At 38.0% G+C, this 20,305-nt stretch overlaps 2 protein-coding genes across 2 annotated transcripts; both read right to left on the minus strand.

Annotated features, from left to right (window-relative positions):
- Positions 1-222: 222 nt before the first annotated feature.
- Positions 223-20,145, minus strand: LOC148729119 (uncharacterized). Its single transcript, XM_088725086.1, has 7 exons — positions 20,138-20,145; positions 17,127-17,478; positions 16,710-16,824; positions 2,036-2,161; positions 1,679-1,712; positions 1,307-1,433; positions 223-838 (listed from the first exon to the last, which is right to left on the minus strand). The coding sequence occupies exons 1-7, from the start codon at positions 20,143-20,145 to the stop codon at positions 320-322; spliced, it is 1,281 nt and encodes a 426-aa protein (XP_088581212.1). The 3' UTR covers positions 223-319.
- Positions 14,766-15,601, minus strand: LOC148729120 (putative skeletal organic matrix protein 5). Its single transcript, XM_088725461.1, has 2 exons — positions 15,581-15,601; positions 14,766-15,284 (listed from the first exon to the last, which is right to left on the minus strand). Exons 1-2 carry the CDS (start codon positions 15,599-15,601, stop codon positions 14,766-14,768), a joined length of 540 nt encoding a protein of 179 aa, XP_088581587.1.
- Positions 20,146-20,305: the final 160 nt, after the last annotated feature.

Genomic DNA, 20,305 nt, shown 5'->3' on the forward strand with positions numbered 1-20,305 from the left:
ACTTGAGGTGGATAGCTTTTTAAGCATATACTAAAACTGTGAGACATGTAACTTCCCTGCGCATACAGCTCGCGACATCGACGTTTAATGGATATCGAATATGTCTTCTTAGCAAATTCCTATAGAGTTTTAATACTTGAATTGGCTTTGTACGATTGAAGCACCTTAGACTGGATGTCAAAAAGTTATGTTTGAGACAAATCTGACCAGTGGAGAAGATAATGCTGAACCCACTGTTTTATTAGCTAGTAAGCTTCACATTTTTCTAATTAATGATGGCTTCTTGACTTGAAATTTGGGGAGTGAACTGTTTCCCCTGTCACTGCACCAGGATGTACCCTATGGCTTTGATGTGCTTGTCTCCGTTGTCTGACTTGCGTGTTGCTTCATTTCCACACGTGTTGGAGTCATCAAGATGACCTCCCGTACCAAAACCAATTCGGGAGTCACAATTGGCGCAATTATTACGCTCGTTAGCGATGATACCGATTCTTGCTTTGGAATGAAATAGGTTGTACCCCACAGCATTGAAACCTTCCCTGTTGCAGAGGGGCTGCAAAGAGGCCTCAGAACCAATCAACGCTTTCCACGTGTTACGACCCAATGAGGTGGAGCGGTGTTTTCCATCAGCGATCAGTGAGTGCACAGAGTTGGCGTGCTTGTTGATTACAATGAAGTTGGCTTGTTGGTAGATCTTTATACCGAGACAAATCTTGGAGAAGGATGTGTTCCAGTACGTCGGTAACTTGGTCTCTTGTAAGTCAAACCCAGTCTTTCCTCCAGAGGGGTTATAAGCTCTTCTGTCGCTCAAGAAATCAGAGTGGTAATGGAAGGTTCCCTGAAATTGATATTAAATTTTTTTTTCTTATCTAGTATGGTATCTATTATAGACTGTTTTAGGCTCACGGTCATTAACTAATCATAAGTGACTCCTGGCGGTTGTAAGGAAGACCGTAAGCATTTCTTGCCCGTCTTGTAAAGATGAGTGAACGATGGAGCGAACGACTATTGGTAGCTTTAAAGGAAACAGCGTACACTTTCTCACAAACCCTATATCGCTTACTTGCACTGACCTGTATGGCTTGTTAGCTCAATTAGTAGAGCGCTGCACTAGTATCGCAGAGGTCAGTGGTTCGAATCCCGTACAGGCCTGATTTTTTTCAGGTCTCATTTTTTTCAGGTCTCATTTTCGCTGTTGCATAAATAGCGCTCTCTACTGCGAGGATCGTGCATCATACGTACTGACCTGTATCTCGAATGAATTTCAAATGATTTTATATTTTATTGATAGGAAATCAATTTATACCTTGTGGCCATCGATCTTCATGACAGGTGTCCACCCTCCATCTCCGCATCCAAAGTCTCCCATGTGACAGAAAACGGTAATTGGCTTTGAGTCCAAGAGCAGGACGACCTTACCACTCTTGTTCAATCTGTTGGTTAAAAATACTTTGTGAGAACTGGTAGTACATAGCGAGACGTTTGCGTATTCAGTAGGTCTTAGAACTTTTCAAGAGACAACGTACGTTTCAATTCTTTTCCAAAAAGACGTCAGCTCGGATGATTATCATAAAGGATCAAGAGCTGGATTGTTGTTGAAATAATTGCCGTTATTCCTTCTGATGGCTTATCTCGTTCTTACCTATTTCTGATATTGTCATTGAGCTATTTTACTTACATATTCCTTTCGTAAATTTCCTTGCACGTTGAGACTGAAAGAAGAGTTACACATGAATATTATTCTTCTTGGTAGCACTGTGAGTATATTTGCATTCATGTGAGCATTAAAAGCACCAAGTTTCCTCCAAATTGTTGCAAAGTGATTAATGCAGGGAAGGTGATTAACATAAAAGAAAATCACCCTCTCTGATAACACGGGACCCTTAAACAACAACAGAAAAAAGAACGTGTGGTATTTTTTAATCTGATTGAAACGAAAATTTACATTAAGAGAAAAAAATGCAAATGAATGGCGTTTACTTTGAAACAGAGCATCATAAGAAACCTCATAGAAACATCAAAAGAGATTCATTACGCATTGTGCAAATTTTTCCATCCCCAAAGTATCCAGGTTTGCATGAACACTTGTATGATCCTTCAGTATTGTTGCACACAGCATTAGCATTACAGCTATGTGCTTCTGTAGCACACTCGTCAATGTCTGAAAAGAAATTAATAATTTTTGATGGCTAGACAACTCTCCAAAGAATGATTTTCATATAAGTGTTAAAGGTAACCCATGGTTTGCTAGTTTTTTTTCCTACCCTGTGGTTCGTTCAGATACTCGAGCCATACCCTTAACGAAACGGATCAAAACCAACTGCAACGCAATTACTCGCTATTTTCCGGCCTGCAAAGCTGGTGTATATTTTGGCGCCTCACAGAAGTAAAGGAGGGCAGGGCCTCCAAAGGCAACAGCTTACCAAACGCCTCGTTTCTCTGCTACCCGTTTTTACCTTTCAAACCACACTTCATTCTCGTTAAGAAGTTTAATGTAAAAATGGAGCCCACACGAGCCTACGGCTGGTTTAACATGACAAGGTTTACCTTTTTTACAGTTCGGACCTTTGAATCCAATGGGACACAAACAGCGATGTCCTTTGACGGTAAAAGCGCTTTGACAAGTACCGTTCTTTTCGCAATTGTTATCAGTACAAGCGCTCTGAAGCCAAAAGGAGAAAAAGTATGAACAATTTTAAATCATACGTTGAAATATTAATGTTGCAGGATGGGTGATTAGTTTTTCCTAAGTCTAAGTCTCTAGCTTTTAATTTAGAGCATTTCATAAAAAAAAAGCAATTAGAAAACAAGGGGAACTTGAGGTTATCGTGCACCTTCAGGGGTGTCTCGCGTGCAAGCGATGTAGCGCGTCCGGTTTAAACTGTAGATATCTAAACCTCATATCAAAATAAAGCTTATAGGACTGGCTATCAGACTGTACCAAAAATTTTGAAAACAATTAATTGTCGAATTTTTCACGACTTCTAAATGCGAGCGCCCCGAATCACCTTTTAAACATTACATGTTAAAGCGAATTTTGTTTTTCGCTTATTTAATGTGTTCCTCCGTTTCCGGGGCCAAGGCGCTAAAAAAAAAAGTGTCTACGATTTGCCATATTCAATTTCAGTGAAAAGTTACAGAAAATGTTTGAAATAGGATTAAAAAAGTCTGGAGTGATCGTTTAAAAATCGCTCTTGAAAAAAAAAAAATATTTAGAAATAAATTCGGAGACAATTTTTTGTTGTTTATATTTAAAACAAGCTACTGTCAAAATTTGAGAGCAATCGAAAAAATTCCCTTTGACTTGTACCTCTTAAAAGGTGATTCGAGCGCTCGCATTTAGAAGTCGGGAGAAATTGGACAATTAACTTTTTTCAAAAATTTTGGTATAGTCTGAAAGCCAGTCTTATAAGCTTTAATTTGATATAGGGGTTAGATATCTATAGTTTAAACCGGACGCGCTACATCGCTTGCACGCGAGACACCCCTGAAGGTGCACGGTAACCTTAAATACAAAAAAGTGCTGATGATAAAATAAATGTCAGTGACAGCAAAATTAAAGCAATCATCTCAACACTTAAGATTATGAAAGTGGTATTCCGCAGAAACTGACAATCAGCTAATAAAGTAACACCTACCTCAGATGCATGATAAAATTCCTTTTCATCCTCCCTCAGGTCGAGTTTCTGTCCTTCGTGAGTAACGTTACTAAATTCATAATTGTACCCACGGTGTAGAATAACTCGTTTATCGAGGTTAACACTGACACTGTCAGGTTCCATGTGACACATTGACACATTATTGTTATGAACTCAAGGATGCGAATTTGCACGTTTTTCAAGATTATTGCCACCGCGGTTGGCTCATATTTACTACAGTTTCAGAGTTGATGATAAAAATAGCTTCTAACCTCAAAGTAATAGTGATCCGAGTTCTTGTTTTCTTTGTATTCGTTGGGACTGCTGTACTTATCAGTTGACAGTAACTCACACCACAGTTGCCCTTCAGCGGCCAGGTTCACGGAGACACACAGAGGATGGTGAAGGCATTTAAAGGTGCATTCAAAGTCGTCGTATACCATAATCTCTTCAATTTTAGGTACATTGAGATGGTGGAACTTGTCTAGGGAGAGTAGACTTTGCCTGGATATCGGTGATGAAGTTTCTGGTATATCGTCGGGTTCTACAATGACTGCTTCTATTGGTTAAGATTGAGAGTGCTTTTGGAAAAAATAGGCTCCTAGCAAAATTTCACTTAGTAGGAACAAAGAATTGGAAATGCGTGGTGTTTTTAAACTTTCATGGAGAATTTTTTCTACTTGCAGTTATTGTGACCGACATATGGATCAAGGCGGCCACTTATTTTGCCAAACAATGAGCTTTTAGAATAGAAACCAGTAGAAATGAAAAGGACCAAGCTAGAGTGGTAACAGAAACTTAAGAGCGTTTCAGAGGAGAGCTCCTTTTGGACTATTCGGATATTAAGGTGCCTTTTGGCATGACAACCGAATAGATTGCTCCAAAACTGAACATGAATCGTAAATTTGGACATTTTCTCGCGAACTCTTGAAATTCTTGACAATTTGTCACAAAGACAAAAAAATTGACAGCGACATGCACACAAATCTACAAAAGTACTCAATCTCGATAACTCAATAGAAATAAATTAAAGCGAAGATAAAGAAAATCAAAAAACAACGCAGTTGCGCTACATTAAATGACACACAAACAAAGCATCTTTACAAAGTTGAAGCGGTGAAGTTGTTTAAAGTAGTTTAAAAAAGTGCTACACTAATTTAAAATGAATTCCTATGTAAAGAAAGAAAGAATGTTTTTCCAATTTCCTAAAAATTTAATGTCTAATTTAAAAAATAAAGATTTATCATCTTCTGAAATAAATTTTGATATATTCTTTACTTCATGATCAAGAGATATAAAGCAAAAATTAATTTGAGAGTAGAACGAAAGGCGAGGTTGCCGACCAAGGCTGTAGCCAGACTTCAGGACAAGACGAGGCAATTTTCGAGCGTCGAAGGCGCGAGCCGGGAGGGGGGTCTGGGGGCTTTCCCCCCAGAAAATTTTGAAATCTAGATGTTCAGAAATACTCTTTTAAGGAGTTTCCGTGGCATTTTTCTTCATAAAAGTCAATCTTCAAGAAAAAAATTTAAAAAACGGCCAAAATCAAGTCGAGGCAATTGGCTCGTCTTCCCTTATGCTAGCTACGGCCCTGTTGCCGACACTTCATGTCAACTTGTTCTCGTTATCTAATTAACGATTTCACAACCAGTCGTGATTTTTATTGTACATTGTACAGTTTTGAACAGTTTTAAAATTACTCATTCGTTTTCAAATATACTTCTATTAGTTCTTTCCGAAAACTAGATATATAGAGAGATTGTCTTTGTAATTCAAGTGCTGTTTTCAAGGTGGCTCGTACCGGTTTTCATCTTTTTGATGTTTTGTAACTTTGAAATAAAACAACAGAAAGACTTACCAAGGCCAGTTGAACACTTTTACGGGGTTGATTTATATAATCATTGGTTATCCAAAAATAAGTGTCATTTCGTCAGTAGCAGTTTCCATGGCAACGCTTTCATAGGCCTATTCAGACGCATTTTTTAGCTTGTGGCTTAAATAATTCGAAAACTAACCCGGTGACCCCGTGATTTATTTTCAGTGATTGCTTTTGACACTTGAAAAGAAAAATGCACAAAGATTTTTAAAAAATTCTAAAGAGCGGAATTTCAGAAAATCTAGAAAAAGGCAACTTTCACACATCGGAAATTTCCTTCCGTAGAATTTTCTAGTTTTTTTTTCTGATGATTCCTTTCGACGTTATTATCATATTGGAACAATAAAAATAAGGGGTCACCGGACTTTTTTTCATGCAATAGCTTTCGCGAATTTGGCAATTTCCACGCGCTTTCTCGCGCATTTAAAAATCTGGATTCTATAAGATCGACATTTGTTCATGATCTGTTATAGCTACCACTGATTATTGCGTGTGCTCGCGCGAGCGCCTACGGTCTGATGTTTACAGACGTTTACTGCTAAGAAAATCATTAAACAGCCGTCAAAGACAGCCTCCCGGGCTCATCTTAAAAATCCTACACACGACTTCTGGCTATATCATATTATTTTCCTTTAACTTTCAAAGTCTTCTTCCACCTCAGGTAGATTATCCTTCACTTGAGTTCTTCTTCTTTCGCCGTCGCAAGATTTCATATCGGTTATTATTTCTTTTAGATGTGAAGTAAAGCAACCTTTACTTCTCCGAAAATCGTCTTTTTATCTTAGTTTCTATCTCCTGCATTCACAATGGTCGCTCAACACATCAAATACACACTCTTAGGTAAACTTCTCACAAAAGTAGAAAAACATCCTCGCGCCGCCATCTTTGTTTTAAATTTTCGTCTTTTAATCTCGCTCTTCTTTCGCACGTTTCTGTCGCGCGTGACTAAGAGTTATCTGTTCCCCGCGCGAGGAAACTAGTACGAGCCACCTTAATTAAGAAAGATCTCAAAACTTCGCTATCGAACGAATGGTTTTGGAGGATTAAGATATTAAATGAATGAGAGTCTCACTGATCAGTGAAGGTTTTCACTGCAAGGACCTTTCGTTTTATCTTTCTGAGTTACGTTTGGTGAAAGATTATAAAATTACAAATTTTTTTAGGCCCCTTATCAATCTTTTTGAAAACAAAATAATTTGGGTATATCGACAAACTTGAAATGGTAAATTGGCCACCGTAACGATTACAAAAGCTGACGTTTCGAACGTTAGCCCTTTGTCGGAGCGAGTAGAGGAATTGTGGGTTGTGTGTGCTTTTAAAGGCAGAAAATGGAGCTAACGTAGCCCAGTCAAACTTTTTAGTTTTAATGAGTGTAGTGGGCTGAATCGTTGAGGAAATCCATAAATGATCCACATCAAGAAAAAAATAACTTTTGCAAAGAGCTTGCATTACAGGAGAGCTTAATTGTATGACATTATGTTCTTCAGCCGATTAAATTATTACCCAAAAGCTACAGATCTATCACGACAGGTAAATTTGTTGATATTCTCTAATTATTTTTTTGAGAAAAATTTGACCGGCAGACAACCAACAATAAACTCTTCCATTTAGAGGACAACATCCACAAATGTAAACTTTTCACACATAACAATCCAAAGGATAAAAATATGAATAGATAGATAAAGAGGGGAATAGATAAGTGGAAAATATTATAAAATAACTTCTGAATGACGAGCTCGATTATAACGAACCGGTCTACATAAAAAAAAAAATCTTTCGCAATTCACTGCAAAAGAAATGCACGAAAACTTATACACATCATCCATTCACCGGGAGTTTCTTGGCTCAGCAGTTGAAAAAGGTGTTTAGCTATCTTTAAAAGAGTTGCTATTGGGCGGATAAATAACAAAACCCTCTTCAAACAGGTAGCAGGTGTTAAATGGTAACTACTATTTAGGAGTCATTTAAATATATCAACAAAGTTGAAATGGTAAATTGGTCACCGTTACGATTATAAAAGCTGACGTTTCGAGCGTTAGTCCTTCGTCGGTTCGACGAAGGGCTAACGCTCGAAACGTCAGCTTTTATAATCTTAACGGTGGCCAATTTACCATTTCAACTTTGTTGATATATTCAAATTATTTCGCTACCTCCACCGACGCAGCCCCAAACAGTTTCTTTAGAAACTATCAGCCTTTACTATTTAGAAGGACTACTTTCCCTTCACTATCCCCTATCAAAAATGTATAATGGTAGACCTAACCTTGTAATGAGACAGAAGCAGATATCATAAAATACCAAAGTAACAGAACAAACATAAAATGCGAATTCTTTATATCACAGACCGCTTTTTGAGACGGACTTCACGAAGTATGTGCAAATGAATGTAAAAAGTTATTATTTTCCTTATGGTAAAAACTTCCTGACTTTCTTTTGACCAATCAGAACTAGATATTACCTTATAGTTCTTTGTTTCAACATGATATCGTAAGTCACTTTGCCAGCCGGTATTTAATTCTTTGGGAGAAAATAGATAATTTATCTCACTTACTAAGTTTCTCGATGGTTAATCGTACAGACACAACAGCAGTTATAGTATATCCGTACGCTAAACAAGAAACGAAACGGAAAAAATAAATGCTACCGCCGCTGCACCTGATTTTAATTTATTAAAATATGCTAAAACTATTTAGCGCTTTAGGCCCAAAATTGTCTTCCGCCTTGAAGCACTTTTACGACAGCTCGTAGAAAATTGGAAGGGCTGCAAGTGAGTTTATGTTCTAAACTGTGGTTAAGTTTTCTATTCATTGAATATTAATTAAAAAGAAGGCTAATAATACCATTTCAGAAAGGATATATATATCTTATTAGACGTTTTGTTGTGTAGTATCGCTGAGTATTTTTACGAGTTGTGCCGTATTTTGACGAACCCGTAGGGATAATAATTTACCTGGTTAAGAAGTTTTAAGAATTTACGGTTAAGGTATTGTTTAACAGCTATATGTTGTGGAGAATAAAACAAGACCTTTAAACAAATAGCAGGTGCTAAAAAGTACCTATGATTCAGAAGAATTACTGTCCCTTCTCTATTTCCGCTCACAAAATTGTCATGATACAGCTTACCTTGCGGTGAGACAGAAACAAATATCACGAAGCACCAAACAAAGACAAAATTCGACTTCTTCATCGCGCAGATCGCCAGGCTTCTGCGACTGACTTTACGAAATGTGCAAATTGATGCGAGTAATCTTACTTAGAACTTCCCTCTTACGGTACAAACCTCCCTCATTTTCTCTAAACCACTGAGAGTTGGGTGTTACCTTATTGTTCTTTGTTTTAATTTAATATCTCTAACTCTCGTACCAGGACGAAAAAAATTCATTGGATGAAAACAAATTGATTACCTTTACTAAGCTTCTCGACGAGTGGATTAAAAATTAGTCGCGCTGACATAGCAGAAGTCAAACGGGATCTTAGAGAGAAACTACATAGAAAATTTAAGGGCTTCTTCTGCTCTACTTGGCTTTTATTACTAGAGTAAGGAGAGAGTGATTTTGCCCCTATTGGGCCCAAAATCGTCCTCTGCTCTAAAATAAATTGCTAAAAACTAGACTACCTGCCTCATTTACGATAACTAATTATGAATATTTTAGAAAATTTAATTATCATTTCATGTCTGCATCCTATGACAGACTAGCATGACAAACAATTACGATAATATGAGGTTAGCGTGATCATCAAAACATTGAGCATCAATTTGTCGTTAAAATATGTATCTATCCACTAAACGATGCGTTCTTTTTTTCTGTTTGTAAATGATTAACTATACATTCATTAACTAAAATTTAAGATATTGCAAATTCCGTTTGGCCAGTGAACAATTGCGTCGTATGGTTAGTCATTCTAAGTGCAAATGTCGTTTTTTTATGTGCGTAAGATAATGAAGAGTTCGGAAACTGTAATGTAAAAAAATTGAAAAATCTCAAACAAACAAGACTATGTCAGAGTGGGCTCGGTGCGTAATTTCTAAGTACCGTTATCTTGCATATATTATATCCCACGGCTTTCATATGTTTGTTTTCATTATCATGGCGCGCCGTTTGTGACTTCTTTGATGCTATTGTTTATAATGTTTTGTTGTCTTTGTTTTACGTCACTCGTAAACTTCACAGGTTTTTACACCGAGGATGAGCCGTTTTTCCTCTTATTTATTTACTATTAAGTTGTATTCTTAATTCAATATTTCTGAGTTTTTGTCTCCGAATTATTTTTGAGTGTTGGAATTCGGAGTGCTTACACTATGCTCATGAAATAAAATCAAAATTACCAACAGCTTATATTATTATTAACTTAAACAAAAGGCAAAATAGGTGAGAGTATAATAACTTACTCTGTACTTGAGTATTTCTTGTTAAAGTCCTCATGGACATAGTGTGCGCACTCAATAGCAAGAAATAAATAAGACATTGTAATAAATCAATTTTTATTGCTTACTAGTGGACAAGTCAGAACCTCATTTTGTGGACAAACAGTGCTAGGCAGATACAACTGGTGAATTATTGGACATGCAGAATAAGTACATGCAAGACTAACAACAAAAACTTAGTAAAATGAAGGGTCAACTAATGTTTTCAAGTCAATTTAGCGAGGACAGTTTCAGGGAAGATCCTTGGTCAGTATACTATTTACTAATTCCGATATGAAGAAATCATAAGCATTCCTTGTCTTCTAAGCCTTCATTTCTTGCCCGGTTTTCCACGAGGCTTGGATGACTAGGTAGTTTTCAGATGCAAGCGGAAGAAAATCCTGCAAACATACGATCACTACGTTACAGTGCAAATAGAGAGCTTAAGCACCAGACGTTCTTGACAACACGAACGGCAGAGAAGCCGTGTAAGACTGGATCGAGGCCTTCGTTCTTGGCGCGAAATAGGAAGGTTAAGCAGTGGACGTTTTTCAGACACGGACTTCTACCCGTGTTAACATGTCTTTGCTAAAAGATGCTAGAGATGTGACCTTAATGAGCAAGGGAATAAGTTTCTTTACCCCACTCTCTTGACAGAATGAATAATTCGTCAATTTATTAAGCGACGCGAAATTTACCACTTCATACTTCTGTAAACAATGCGAACAAACGAGCGAGCATGAAGTTTTGAGTGCATGATCTGGATGCCTAGAGGACCATTTCTCTTTTTCTAAATTCGTTAATCACAGCGAGATTTGTTATTCTTATGTTTGTAGTAGGTTGCTCAAAACCTAGCATAGATACATACGATATACAATGTGCAGTTACAAAATACAACCGACGCAGAAAGACAATCATCTATCTCATTTTGCACTTTGTTATTGTATCTAAATGTCGCTTAAGTGTCTTAATTCTAAATTATCGCTCAGAGTAATTTGTGATAAGCTTAAATCCGGTTTAAAAAAATCTTAGTTCTGCATTTGATGATTCAAATGGACATGAAATCAAATGACTTAACTCACCCAGACTTGGCGAGAAAATTGTCTGCCATTGTCGAATCCCGTTTAATCTATCGATTAAGCAAAAACCACTTTACGCGTTACGAAAACGTTTTTTAATCACTTAATGAAAATCAGAAGGGCTTTTTATGGTTTTGAGTCAATAATTTATCTCCTATAAACAAAATAACAGCATATTTTTATGGCGTCCTACCTTCAACCTGCAAAGTGGCGTTCTGGCGTCTGCGACGTAACCACGCGAACGTCATGACATGCGTGGTATGTACATAGTTCCTCTAATGACTTCCGGTAGGCGTTCGTGACCTCAGGAACGTCTGGTGCTTAAGCTCTCTAATATCATTGGGTGACTGCGTGTCGAAACGTTAGCGGACAAAGAAAGATTTCAACCGAAGCGTCTAAATTTGAAGAATATATTGTCATAATACTGCAGCACTGTGTACAGAAGCCTGCTTGCAGGTTATAGTTTGTGTCTTCAAGTGCGAGATTCAGCATGGCGAATATCGATCGTCCGGCGAATGGAGGGATGGAAGATTTAGGACCAGTGACAAGGCGAATCTCGCGCCTGAAAAACAAACTACCGCCTGTAAGCAGGCTATGTGTACAGCCGCCCATTTTTAAACTCCTTTTAAACTTCGATGTCATTGCCTGTGAGACACAAACAGCGTAAGTCGGTCGTGATTGGTCAGTTTCAATCCGTCAATCCGCCGGCAGATTCTGTTCTGTAAACACCTGTTTCGGGAAAGGTTGTTGGAAGAGACTGAAAATATGCACGCGACAGCCCCGAAAGTTATTGTGAGCAGTTTTTACGTCGCGGTTCTTTGACCTCAGGATTTCAGGGAAATCTGAAAATGCCTCACAGTAAGCACGATCTATCGCCTGTTTGATGAATTCATTTATATGTTTGACCTATCAATTCACTTATTACCGGATACCCAAATAACCTTTGAAATTGTCGCCTGCACTTTAGACTTTCTCAAAGTCCGTTTTTGTGGGAGTCCAGTGGGGCGGAAAACGAATTCGAATCCATACAGGCGCGACAAGTCGTCTCCTCGCGATTTCGTCGCTCGTTTTTCTCAAAGAAGAGCATAAAAAGACGACTTGGGGCAAGTCTATCTCCTGGAGTGTCCACCCAGTACAAGTTCTAACTCATAAAATAACTGTATTCCATGTCTGCCGACGTTCTTTGTCAACAGAATTACTGATTTTATTATGCTTTGTCAGTGCAAGCAGTCACGACAAACAAATCATCCCGCGCAAGGTTTTTTTGAACACGAAAAGCTACTAAAACTCTTATCGAGCAGTGAGAGTCATAGAGAACTGTTGAACGCCATAAAAGAATGGTAGTTTATGTCACAGGGTCTCAATGTAGTAATGACTCGTAACAGTGGCCAATTTACATTATAACATACAGCTGAGAAAAAAAATGAAATTGACAGTTCTTTATAAACTGATCGCAGTCCTTATTGTTTTGCTAATTTCATATCAGAATATTTGCACAAAAGACAAACCATTAAGGGTTTTGATTAGTTGTGTGGGCATGCATGCACGCATGCAAAAATGGTCAATTCGATGAAATGGAAAGATAAAATTTGATTTGCTTAAATCGCAGTGTTGCCGTTCTCAAATGGCCTTTCGTTCTCTAGAAAATAGACAGCTATACTGTGAGCAGATTTTCAGACTCTATGATAATTTCTTTACATTGTACAATTCGATCGAATAAAGTTAAAAATAAACTTAACCTTGAAACTTGTCCATCTGATGTCGCTCAGTGCGAGCAAGAAAATATGAGTTGTGTTTAACAATGATAACAAGGAAGCAAAATCATCACAAACAGTTATTCACTGGTTAAGCAACACAGAAATCATTTCGAACATCGATCAATTATCAAGATGCGCTTGCAAAGTGCAATTTATTTTATGGCAAATCTCATCGCGCTGTTCGCTGTTTTAATCCGCGCCAGACAGCAATCCTGTACCGCCAATCACTGCGGTGAGATCAGCAAAGACATTAAGACGCTTCAAACCGAAGTAAAAAATTTGTTGCGCTTGTTATGGACGCTTTGCCTCCAAAGCCTCCAGGTACTTTTTTTTACAATGATGTATTGGGGAGGGGCATTTCATGATTTGACGCTCACATGTTAAACCGCAGTATTTTCTTTCTCACAGCCCGTCCCCTCTCTTCTTTCATGGAGCAGTACAACAAAGGAAAGTAAGGAAACAGTAAGAAGTTTTCATTTCAATATTCCAAATCGCTCGCTTGATGTGTGCTGTCCATTATGGTAGGTATAAGGACTCTTGTCTTGCATACAGGCTGACTCAATCCGTTTTAATGCTCTCCTTTTCCATGAGGTCGAGACGAAGCCAAGTGTATCCGCTGATGTTTGGTTCACAAAAGATTCCTTTTTACCTTTACTTTTTACCTTTACTTTTTACCCCACCATCCCTCAATAATGGGGGATGGTGGGGTCATAAGAATATTAAAACCAAAATTGACCGGACTTCCCCCTCAGCTATAACTGGTCCCTTACAACAGAAATCGGTTATTTTGCTGTACGTGATGTAGTCGGTTATTCTTTTCGAGTCACGTAAGTCATTCCTGACTGTTTAGTTAAAATCCGTCGGTAGGGTTGAGTGGCTTTGTTTGGCTCGTTTGTTGAGAATTTGTGGTGAGGGAGTGGTTTATATAGCGCCAGCAATTGTTGAAATCTGTGTAGAAGAGTCAGTTCTAAGATAGCGAACCAGCTATATATCATCGTTGAAAGTAGTTGTTGCAGTAAGTGGAACTTTCTGTCTGCCCAATCTCAGGCCCGGTCAACAATGTGATTCGAATTCATTATCGACCAGGCTTTTTCGCAGTGCACCATGCACATTTGCGGCAAAACTGTTGAATCAGTTTACACTACCGAGACCTATGGCAATCGACCGACCTAATGCTCTTATTTTGAGTGAGATGATGACGAGTGGTCAATCACCCCCACCGACAACACTCCCTCTTAAGTCAACTCTTTCCTGAACGATCAAAGTGAACCATCAACTGAACTGAGGATAGGTTGTTAATGACGGTGTCTTTATTGTTTCTAGGAAGAATTGTTTTGCTGATGAGGTCACAGGCTGTTCAGCTCTGTAAAACTTCAAGCAAACCGTAAGATATCAGTATAAAAAGGAAGAGATCAAATCAGGAAGTAACGGCCATTAAAAAAAAAAAGATGAGGAACAGAGCCTCTCACAAATATCTTTTCTATCGCCAATTACACGTTCAGCTGGGGGGTTTGGATTTTACGATTCTAGCAAACAATGCCTCTCCCCACTAATTGCTACACATTTCCTTGCAAATGATATACGCGAACTTGGTGTTATATCATGGTAATTATTAACAGCTACTCACCGAAGTGAAAATGGCTGGTGGTGGATATTACTGAGCCACGAAGCGGCGAGTTAATTATCCATCACTAGCCACCGACACTTACGGTGAATAGTTTTTTAAGCATATACTAAAACGGTGACACATGTAACTTCCCTGCGCATACAGCTCACGACATCGACGTTTAATGGATATCGAACATGTCTTCTTAGCAAATTTCTATAGGGTTTTAATACTTGAATTGGCTTTGTACGATTGAAGCATCTTAGACTGGATGTCAAAAAGTTATGTTTGAGTCAAATCTGACCAGAGGAGAAGATAATGCTGAACCCACTGTTTTATTAGCTAGTAAGCTTTACATTTTTCTAATTCAGGATGGCTTCTTGACTTGAAATTTGGGGAGTGAACTGTCACTGTACCAGGATGTACCCCATGGCTTTGATGTGCTTGTCTCCGTTGTCTGACTTGTGTGTTGCTTCATTTCCACAAGTGTTGGAGTCATCATGATGACCTCCCGTACCAAAACCAATTCGGGAGTCACAATAGGCGCAATCATTATACTCGTTAGCGATGATACCGATTCTTGCTTTGGAATGAGGTGAGTCGTCCCCCACAGCATTGAAACCTTCTCTGTTGCAGTGGGGCTGCAAAGAGGCCTCAGTACTAATCAACTCCTTCCACGTGTTACGACCCAATGAGGTGGAGTGGTATTTTCCATCAGCGATCAGTGAGTGCAGAGAATTGGCGTACTTGTTGATAACAGTGAAGTTGGCCTGTTGGCAGATCTTTAGACCGAGACAGATCTTGGAGAAGGATGTGTTCCAGTACGTCGGTAACTTGGTCTCTTGTAAGTCAAACCCAGAGTTCCCTCCAGAGGGGTTATAGGCTTTTCTGTCGCTCCAGAAATCAGAGTTGTAATGGAAGGTTTTCTGAAATTGATAATAAATGATTTTTTTCTTATTTAGTATGATGTCCATTATAGACTATTTTAATCTCGCGGTCATTAACTAATCATAAGCGACTCCTGGTGGTTGTAAGGAAGACCGTAGCCATTTCTTGCCCTTCTTGTAAAGATGAGTAAACGATCGAGCGAACCACTTTTGGTAGCTGTAAAGGAAACAGCATACACTTTCTCACAAACCCTATTTCGCTTACTTACACTGACTTGTACCTCGAATGAATTTCACATGATTTTATACTTTATTGATAGCAAATCAATTTATACCTTGCTGACATCAATTTTCATGACTGGTGTCCATCCTCCATCTCCGCATCCAAAGTCTCCCATGCGACAGAAAACGGAAATTGGCTATGAGTCCAAGAGCAGGACAACCTTACCACTCTTGTTCAATCTGTTGGATAAAATACTTTGTGAGAACTGGTAGTACATAGCGAGACTTTGGCATATTTAGTAGGTCTTATAACTTTTCAAGAGACACAACGTACGTCTCAATTCTTTTCCAAAAAGAAGTTGGCTCGGATGATTATCATAAAGGATCAGGAGCTGGATTGTTGTTAAAATAATTGCTTTTATCATATAAGGAGCAAAATTACTGAATTGTGATTGGTCAAGGAAGAGGGCATTTTTTTCTTAATTTTTGTAATTGTCCCGGGCAAAATTACTCGAAAATGATTGGCTGAAAATCGCTTAGCAACGGCTGCCAAGGTAAAGAAATTTCTGTTCGTTTTGGCGTCCCGTTTTACGCGAGATCAGTAAGAAAACATTTTGCCCCTTATATTATAAACAAGTAATCACATGGTTCCTCGTAAAATTAAGAGGCAGCTTACCAAACGCCTCGCTTCTCTGCTACTCATTTTTACCTCTTAAACCGCACTCAAAACTGCAAGCTACGCAGAATCGCGTTTTCTCACCCTCAGGCTAGCTGGCTTGTTTTTTCTTTGACTTCTCATTAATTTCTGCTGGAGTTTTTCTTTTTTTTCTGATTGGCTGCCAGGATTACTAAGCGTCTCGCTATTCGACATTCGGTTAAAAGGAATAATAAGTTTTTGCGATGATCCAAATACAGCCTAGTGTAAAAAGTAATTCAGATAAAGAACGAGATCGGTTCGTTCTTCGCAAATGGACTTTGAAATAATTTTTTCTCTGGTAATGAACATGCGGGTGGCTCTGAATGATGCCCCGAAACCACGGTGGATGAGTAATTAAAGCATCAATTTCGAAGTAAGCCTTGTTCGATCTCCTCTTTTTCATGAAGAAGAATTGACAGGTAAAGAAGAAGATCTAAATTCCTTTGATAATCACCGCAGGTATATCTCCTTTAACAGCTTTTCTCGTCACGCTTGCTAAATAGTTTTGGACGTACTCACTTATTTAAAAAACTAGTTCTGTTTACTTTGGCCGCAGTCTTCTCCTTTGAATCTAGCAGAACACAAACAGCGATAGCCTTTGTCAGTAAAACCCCTTTGACAAGTGCCTTCATTCTTACAGCGGTTTGTAACACATGCGCTCTAAAGCCAAAGAGATAAATTAATAATCAAGTACACTTCCCTTCAAACTGATGATAATTTGACTTAGTCATCACAATTGCATCTTGGGCCTTGTCATTCTCTTGAGACTGAGCCGATAAATGTAATTTGCGGCCAGGTTTCGTTCAATCTCAACCTCTTTACTAAAACTCAAAGAGGATCGTTAGATTAAAGAAGAAAATGTAAAATTATTCGAAGGCTTACAACAAACTTAGTTGCATTATTGAAATATTTTTCGTTACTTTTTGGACCATTTAATAGGTAGATCAACACAGAATACTTGCATCAGCAGAATGATGAAAATAATCTTTGTTCTCCTCCAGCTCATGTTCGTGTCCTTCGTGAGTGACATTATTCAGTTCGCATAGATACTTTCCACGTTCCTCTGCTCTTTTATCGAGATTGATACTGACACAGTCGGGTTCCATGTAGCACACGCTGTTACAAAACCCTGCGATCATAATTTCCACCACGCGAATCAAGTGGTTTACCAGGCGTTTGCCATCAAAGGCTTTTTCAGGTCCAAACTCCAAAGTGCGGCATTCGTCTGCGTCACTGAAGTCTGGAATTAAACAAAAACCTAGAATGAGCGTAGTAGTAGTAGTAGTAGTAGTAGTAGTAGTAGTAGTAGTAGTTCTTTATTTAATGTGGCACCACGCTTAGCTACTAGCTACTTACCAGGAAGCCCACAACAAAATATACAATAAAAATTACAACATACATCAAGAAATTGTGTACATTAAGTAAAATGTTTTTACAAAAAGGATATTTCAAAATTTAAATATATATTTGTATACACGTGTAGTAAAACAGAGATAAAAAACTGCAAAGTTAAAATTTTAGGCGACGGATATCGTGAAGAAACGTTCGTGTGCCAGCCTTTGCGCGTATAGCATCTGGTATCGCGTTCCAAGTCTTAGCAGCAAAATAACGAAATGACTTAAGACCATGCTTGGTACTGTTAACCTTAGGTAAGGAATGCATGTTAGTGCCTCTTAAAATCTAATCAGTCCTCCTTGATTTAACTAAGTCAGTAATAGGTCTGGGAGCCTTATATACATAGCAGTTATTGACCGTCTTGAATCCTACGACTCTTCGATGTCGTATGCAAGCCGATACAATCGTGCAAGTCTTCTTATAAAATACCGTTATCTTCGTATACACGATCTAAGCGCACGTTGATTTACCCTTTCCATTTTCTTTGTATTCCTTTCCCCACAGTGGTGCCATATCTGGCTACAATAATCAAAGTGAGGTAAAATAAATAAGAGGCAGGATATTTTTAAGCCTATTTAAAGCATTAACCTGACCCGACACCTTTCGACAGATCGATGCAACATAAGTATCAAATTTGAGCTTGTCATCCAATGTTAGAGCTAATAATTTTATTTCACTGGAAGTAGGTATTGGCCTCCCTGCACATTCTAAATGGAAATCACAATCATTGTTTCCTAAAACCAAACCCTGATATTTGTCTGGATTTGCTAACATCCCATTCTGTCGAAACCATTGTGTTGAACTGGCTAAGTCTCGGTTTATACCTTCCTCCAATGCTCGGGGATCATGGTGTCATAAATAGAGTTTAGTGTCGTCTGCATAAAAAAATTAACTGTTGACTATTAAGCCCTTCAATATCAGTCGCGCCGAGTGGCGAGATTAATAATTTAACACTTCAATGATATTTTAAAAAAATAGATCACAAAAAAATACATTTCATAAGTCACAAAGGGTATTATAGAAATCTTCTAGATCTGCTTCTGAGAAGTTTGAAATATCATATGGTCAAAGCCTCCATCATAATTTTTTCAGACTACTTATCTCACCGCGCGAGTTATTACAAAATATAAAGCTCTGCACTAAGTTAAGTGGGCTGAATATTTTAAAGGAACCTCTTATTAATAAGTGGTCAGTTTCAGTTGTCACGGTGGTACAACTCCATGACAACAAACATTCTATTTCCAAGTAGCTTTCATCTTTGATAATTTTAAGCCGAGATGAAAGAGAAAAGAGAATGAGATTTTCCTTGCTCCATTCGCTTTGCAACGAATTCTCAGTGCTCATGCAGATTTGTCAATTTGCTCTGGAATGATCTTAGCACCACTGGCTTTCAAACATGCGCTGCCACGTGAGATACCTACATAATACTGCACATGACAAATGTCAGACAGGAATGGATTTCCTGAATTATTGAGAAAAATGACGGTGATTCTCCATTTAAAATTAAAGATCCTTTCGAACCATGTTCGCAAAAAACTTCAAAATAGCTATCAGTAATTGTCTACTTTGTCTCTATTTTGTCCATAGAACAGATGCAAGCCATAACTTCTATAAGCCCATCAAGATCTACCAAAAAATAATTTATTTAGTCATGAAAAGCTTCAAAACTTTAATTTGTAAAAAGCTGATCTACCACAAAAACAAGAGGAAAAACGCCATCGTTGGTAACTAAACAAAGATGCTTTAAAACAATAGCAACTCGATCTTAAACAGTTTAAAAGTTTACTTTTACCATTTTTTTTTCCGCTAATGATAGCTTTAAGTAAAACTAACCTTGTGTTGCAGGCATCATATTGCACAATGGCAAAACAAGACAGATATAAATCAAATACATGTACATCATCGAGAAGAACTCATTCAGAAAGTTTTCCGAGAGAAGTGTAAATTCATGTCCAACCCTACATGCAGGTGAAGCGATCTAAAAACTATTTTTTCTTGGGATAACCTTCTAATCTATTTTCAGCCAATAGAAACTCAGCTGTTGCGTGAAGTATAGTTATTCAAATACTTCATTTCGTGTCAGGACGATGGAATAATTAATAATTTACTTGTTTTTTTTGTTTTTGTTTTTTTTTTGTTTAAGAGATTCAGTCTTTGGCTATTGTTTAGTAAATTTTGCTGAACCGGCCTTAAATTCTTCTGTTCCTTTGATTATCTAAAGAGGTCTTGATGTTCCTGTTTTTGTCAGTATATTGATCAGGTTGTTGGGTAAACTGATTCGACAGAGAATCGCAGGTGGATTTAAACACTTTGAAAGCATTCCTATCTAACTGCTGGATCATAAACTCCCCTGAAGTGAAAAGTAGCTTTTATGGGTTTATTGTAATGTATATTAGTCAGCGTTCAAAAAAGAAAACAACTGCGTAGGTCTTACAATTGTGTGGCCTACTTTGCAGTATGACCCTTTCAGGAAAAGCAGTATTTACCGTTAGCCATCAGTGAGTAGAGAGAGAGAGAGAGAGAGAGTTGGCATGCTTTTCTAGAAAGATAAGCTATTTCTGATGGCCAACTTACTTACCGAGGCATATCTTACTCCCGACCAATAGGTCGGTAAATGAATAAAGGGAATAAGTTTATAAAGAAATTGTGGTGCTGCGTCAATGGGGGTAACAAGTTAATTTGGGTTTATTAGCTAAGTAGAAATTGTGAATTGGCCACCGCAAAGAGGTAAAAAGCTGACGTTTCG

Source organism: Stylophora pistillata, chromosome 6, assembly GCF_964205215.1.
Source record: "Stylophora pistillata chromosome 6, jaStyPist1.2, whole genome shotgun sequence".
In the NCBI taxonomy this organism is placed as follows: Eukaryota; Metazoa; Cnidaria; class Anthozoa; order Scleractinia; family Pocilloporidae; genus Stylophora; species Stylophora pistillata.

What these genes read in the sequence shown, in the direction of transcription:
- LOC148729120 (XM_088725461.1), bottom strand. Translation starts at nt 15,601, where the DNA reads ATGAAAATTGATGTCAGCAAG. An exon ending in TGAAAATTGATGTCAGCAAG is followed by an intron (nt 15,285 to 15,580) that starts GTATAAATTGAT and finishes TATCAATTTCAG; the next exon opens with AAAACCTTCCATTACAACTC.
- LOC148729119 (XM_088725086.1), bottom strand. An exon ending in AGGAGAAGACTGCGGCCAAA is followed by an intron (nt 2,162 to 16,709) that starts GTAAACAGAACT and finishes ATTTCTTTTCAG; the next exon opens with ACATTGACGAGTGTGCTACA. An exon ending in TGAAGATCGATGGCCACAAG is followed by an intron (nt 839 to 1,306) that starts GTATAAATTGAT and finishes TATCAATTTCAG; the next exon opens with GGAACCTTCCATTACCACTC.